This window comes from Aphanomyces invadans (genome assembly GCF_000520115.1).
Source record: "Aphanomyces invadans strain NJM9701 unplaced genomic scaffold supercont1.7, whole genome shotgun sequence".
In the NCBI taxonomy this organism is placed as follows: domain Eukaryota; phylum Oomycota; class Saprolegniomycetes; order Saprolegniales; family Verrucalvaceae; genus Aphanomyces; species Aphanomyces invadans.
In genome coordinates this window covers 1,704,672-1,709,600 of record NW_008580152.1, presented here as the reverse complement: position 1 = coordinate 1,709,600, position 4,929 = coordinate 1,704,672, and the positions used below count along the sequence as shown (strand labels likewise).

Below are 4,929 nucleotides of genomic sequence, written 5' to 3'. Positions count from 1 at the left end.
CACGTTCGTATCTCACTCGTTCTCCTCCTTGCACCACATCATCCCATCCATTCATCGGTGAGGTGCGCCGCAACCATGGCCGGGGCGTCGAGTGCGTGTGTAGTGAAATTCTCGTAGTCCCAATTGATTGGCTAAAATTGTCAAGTGATCTAAGGTTTTTCCATCAGGTGCGTGGAAAACACGCACTAGACGCCGTAGGTGGTGCGTGTTGGAGGAGCGCAGAACAAGCGCGTCTTCACTTGTAATTTGTATCGATGAAAAGTTGAAGGCCACCCGATGGCTTTCGATTTTCTCGACGGAAGTGGGACTATTTTGCAATTTGATTGGCTGTAAAAAGGTGCCAGAACTTTTTTAACCAATCAGTGACAAGCATACTTTGGCGCAGCGCCGTCGAGGCCCTCTGGTTGAGACAACGCTGGGGAGCGACGCCGTAGCGACTGGACCGCAGGGAACCGCTGGCGATACGAGCGAGCAAGCTTCGGTTGGATTGTTGTTGTGGGCTCAGGGAGGGCGCTGGGCTTACACCCGTCCGTGCCACTTCTTCCACTCCTTGGCGGAGCGGACCGCAGCAAAGACGCGATATGACGCACTGTGGGTTGACCGACAATCGCGCCCTGGTTTTGTTACGTACGTCGTATTACCCCCGTCCCCATCATGGACGGTACACAGCTTCCTGGCGCGGGCATGTCTGGGCGGCTTGCGTGGGTCATGGACCGGGAGAAGGCTGAGGTGTTCCAGCGCTCCGTCGGCTGAAGTTGGGGCGCTGAAACTACCGATCTACCCATCCCCGTCCACACAATGGCCGCAGTGTGCAGCGGTCACGAGAGTTCGTGGCATACCGTACGCCAAACGAGATCTGGTGCCACCTTAGCACCCAGAAAGATGATGGGATGGGAAACTGGAGGTTCTTCTTTGCCATGCAGCCACGTCTGAAATCAGGATATCATGGCGCTGCCCGTCGGCTCGACGAAATTTTATAGCGTGCGCAAGTATTATTCGTGGGCGACAGCGAACCAGGTAATGTCCTGTTGGCGACGGAACGAATCCTCCGTAGTGTCCTCACTTCGTCAGCTTTATGTATATGGACTTCTGCTTAATTAATGTGGGGCAACCATAGCCCCAGAAATCTCCTCTGACCACAATAAGTAGCGCCTCTCCGATCGGGAGTTCCTCGTGTGTTGTCGACATTCGCTTGTTGCAATGTGAGTTTGACGCCTTCGCACAATGTTGTGCCTTCCACGCAGCATGTCGGATCTGTGGCCCACCCGAAATTGAGTGGACGTTCAAAGGCGCTTAAGCACCGGTCTGAGCGCCACACACCTTTCCCGACCGTTCAAATTCGTAGATTTGCTGAAGACCCTCGTGATCAAGTGCTCCACCAGGCCGTCTCCAACGTCGACCTTGCATATCAGTAAAGAAGTGTACTTACCGAAAATTCGCTTTCTTTTGGGAATTTATTCGGTGTTTTTGAAAACGCTGCGGAATTGTCAAGACGCCGATGTCGACGTTTGATTGGGTACAATCATGCGAAACAACATCGTCAATTGTTGGGGTTGAAGATCGTAATGCATGGCAATTCCGAGGACCTTTGGTGATCCATTGCCGCGATGATGGTGGCTGACGATGAGCGAGGCGCCAGGAGGCACGTGCCGGTGCTCAGCATAGCTCAAGACCAACTCAGTGTGAGCACTGACTTACATCACGACGACGGCGGCGACAACGATGAGGAGGCGTTGGCCCCTGCACCCTCAGAATCGAGTAGTGGCCTGCGGCGCATGCGGTGGTGTACTCCCATGTACGTCGTCTACGCGTTGTTGGCGATCTGTGCAGTGGCGGGTGCCGTCGTCGGCGTTGTGATTACTGTCCAGTACAACAACCTTGACGACAACGAGCCAAGTCGAACAGACTTTGCGAAACCAGACAATTCCACGACCGATGGCGACGGAGGTGCCGCAGCAAAGCCCACAGCATCGCCCACATTACCCGCGCCAGGTAAGTGCTCAGCACTTGTTGATTTCTGAGTTGGAGCTAGCCTCACCGCCCGTTGTCGTACGGCTCTTCGCATTGGGCTCTTGGGGTGCCGATCCATCGTTTGGCGCAAAACTGGACGGTAGGTATCGTTATCAAGACAAGATCGATCGAAGCGCGCAGGTCGAAGTGGCTTCTAGCATGGCCTTTGCCGCGAGAGAAGGCCCACCTCCTCAGCTCATCGTGACCCAAGGGTACTTGAATGTCCACGTCCGCCCAAGTTCGATGCTCATGAAATCGATCAGGAATAACTTCAACTGGTACGGCCTCCTGCCACCCTCAAATCAAGAACGGTCTGTCCAAGCCCGCGTGAATGAGACGTTTACGTCCAAGTACAATCAGCTATCGCTCGCTGCGGTTCCGTGGACGGCCATCATGGGCGAACACGACGTTGGTGGTGGCCGATTTCTTTGCGGCTCGACTGAAGCTACGTTGCACGCGTGCGGAAACGAAAACGAACTCATTGCTGGGTTGCGTCACAAGATCGCGTCGCAACGAAGCGAGCCGCCCTCCGGCGGTCGGGCCTTGGCCATTCGAGGCACCCAAAATATGCAACACGCGAAACCCAAAAAGATCCAACACAGCCACGACGAAGGGGCTGTATCAACTGGAACAATTCAGGATCCTCGATGGACCATGAAGGACCAGTACTACAAGCAACGGCTTGTATCCAAGGACGGACAAGTGACAGTCGACGTCTTCCACGTCAACGTCCTCGTGGGGTCAGCGCGCTCAATTTGCTGTCAATGCATCGGGTACGCGCACCCGACGCGTGCTGCAACCGCATGCACATCCATCTCTGCAAGAGATGACTACTGCGCTGGAGGAAACTATGCGTTTTACAAAGCTTGCTCGGGAGAGCTCAGGGCGATGGCGGACGCGTCATACACAAAATTCAAGGCGGATGTCGCGGTCTCCAATGCTACATTTAAGGTACGCTGGCCTTCAACCTGTGGACAAAAGTTGCAGTGACATCGAAAGGAGGCACCGTCATGTTTTGTTGCATGCGTGGGTAGATTGTCAACGGCCATGTCTCTCCGTGGGCGATGGATTCGTCGGACCGTTTGAAATGGATCGACGCGACCGCGCAAGGCAGAGTCCATTTATGGCTCCATGCGACAAACCCAACGATGACGCATGTCGAAGCATTGCCGTCGGCGCGACGGCTCAAGGAACGACACACGAAGCGAATTTCCAAGCACAGCAAGCATGTCGACCACGTCAAAGGCAGTGATGCTGAAAGCAATGGCGACGATGGATTTGCCAGTCACTTCATGACGAACGGTGTCGGTGGAGGCATCCCGATTCAAGTACTAGACGGAGCACAAGCTGCTAATCAAGAGTCTGCCAAAGTCGTCTGGACGCTGGACGAGCGCAAGTATGGGTTCCTCGATATCCTCGCGACGGCGACAAGTCTCCGAGTCCTACTTCGTGCGACAGGCAACACCGTACTATACTGCGTTGACATCGACCGAGACACCGGCGATGACGTAAAGTGCAAGTTAGAGTAAACTAAGCGACACGTACACGTCCATGGAGTTTCTTTATTGATGATGCAAGGACCAGCCAGGGTTGCTCTGAGCATGCTTGACTTTAAGCCGAACTTCTGGGAAGCATGCAAAGGACGGTGTAGGACTGGACAAAGCAGCAGGCGCCGTGGCGCTCTTGTCCACGCACACGGTGTACTCATCAACCGCTGGAAATGTTTGGGTGACTCCTCCATGCTTCATGGGCGCGACCAAATCGACGGGGCAGTCGGAAAGGACAGCCGCTTCGCGGCTGCAGCTCCAGTACGGCACCCAACCCACAAGCATACCTTCATGCAAGTTGTGGCCGTCCAAGAGAATGTGGATGGGTTCGTTCATGTAGGCAAAGGTCGGGTCGATGGAGGCGATGTGGACGATTGATCGAGCATGGAATGTTGCCGCGGTGTCCAAGATTACCGACAAATGTGTTGTCCATTGCTGCAAGCCATGGTGTACGAGAAATAGCGCTGCCAGGACAATTTGAACACGCCGCAGGTAGAACCGGGCCACCAGCGCTAGTCCAACCAGCGCACCGACGACTTGGCCCAGCGGAAACTGACAGTCGGAAGTGGTGTAGCATTCGCGTCCGTACTTGTCGACGCAGTTCAGCAGTGTGTGCCAGATATGGAACGCGCATGTCTGGGCTTCCGACGGGACCTTGAACAGCGAGCCTTGAAGAAACTGTCGCGTGTGGCAGACGCCCGCAAATGACAAGCATACGAGGAGGACCACGCTGGCCCAATTCACAAAGACTTTGGCCAGATAGGAGAAGACTGACGAGCTCGATAACGGGTACGATGAGTACGACCAACGATGGTACAATACAGGAAGGACGAGGCCAGGCCCGACAGAGGACCAAAATACATGAGACACAAAGCCAGGTCGCGACGATGTCGCTTTCGAGCTTCGATTCGGGTTGTAATCTGAATCTTCATCCGAGTCGGAATCATCGTCGTCCGTCACCCCGCTGTCATCATCGTGGTCTCCCCAAGTCATCACATCGTGCATGGCATCAATTTTTTCGTCGAGGCGGTTGATGTACTCGTCCAATTCCACATCGTCAATGACTCTTTCCTTGGCCAAGTAGCCTTGCAGTTCCATGAGCTTCTTTCGGCTTCTGGTGAGCACGCCATGCGCTCCGCCGCCGTTGTTGGTGCTGCGCCGCCGCATACAATGTTCAATCGTTTGTTCAAAGGAATTGAAGGCATCCGGATGGTTCGACCTGTCAAATGAACTTCACAATATCCGGATATAAGAAGCATAAAATGATTTTAAATGCCATGGGCAGCAATATAAACATATTTTGAAGTATTTCAAAGTAATTGCAGGCGTTAGAGGTAATTCGAAATATATTATATGGACTTCAACGTATGTA

General features: G+C 53.8%; 2 protein-coding genes across 3 annotated transcripts; one reads left to right on the top strand and one right to left on the bottom strand.

Moving 5' to 3' along the window:
* The first annotated feature begins 1,548 nt into the window (after window positions 1–1,548).
* On the top strand, window positions 1,549–3,562 carry H310_04671. 2 transcript variants are annotated; one of them, XM_008869120.1, is made up of 4 exons: window positions 1,549–1,992; window positions 2,033–2,222; window positions 2,274–2,961; window positions 3,045–3,562. In XM_008869120.1, the coding sequence occupies exons 1-4, from the start codon at window positions 1,608–1,610 to the stop codon at window positions 3,537–3,539; spliced, it is 1,758 nt and encodes a 585-aa protein (XP_008867342.1). In that variant the 5' UTR covers window positions 1,549–1,607; the 3' UTR covers window positions 3,540–3,562. The 2 variants fall into 2 exon arrangements, with proteins under 2 accessions (XP_008867342.1, XP_008867343.1); XM_008869121.1 differs by having other exon boundaries at window positions 1,549–2,222.
* H310_04670 (hypothetical protein) lies at window positions 3,519–4,741 on the bottom strand. Its single transcript, XM_008869119.1, has one exon. It carries the CDS (start codon window positions 4,722–4,724, stop codon window positions 3,573–3,575), a length of 1,152 nt encoding a protein of 383 aa, XP_008867341.1. The 5' UTR covers window positions 4,725–4,741; the 3' UTR covers window positions 3,519–3,572.
* Window positions 4,742–4,929: the final 188 nt, after the last annotated feature.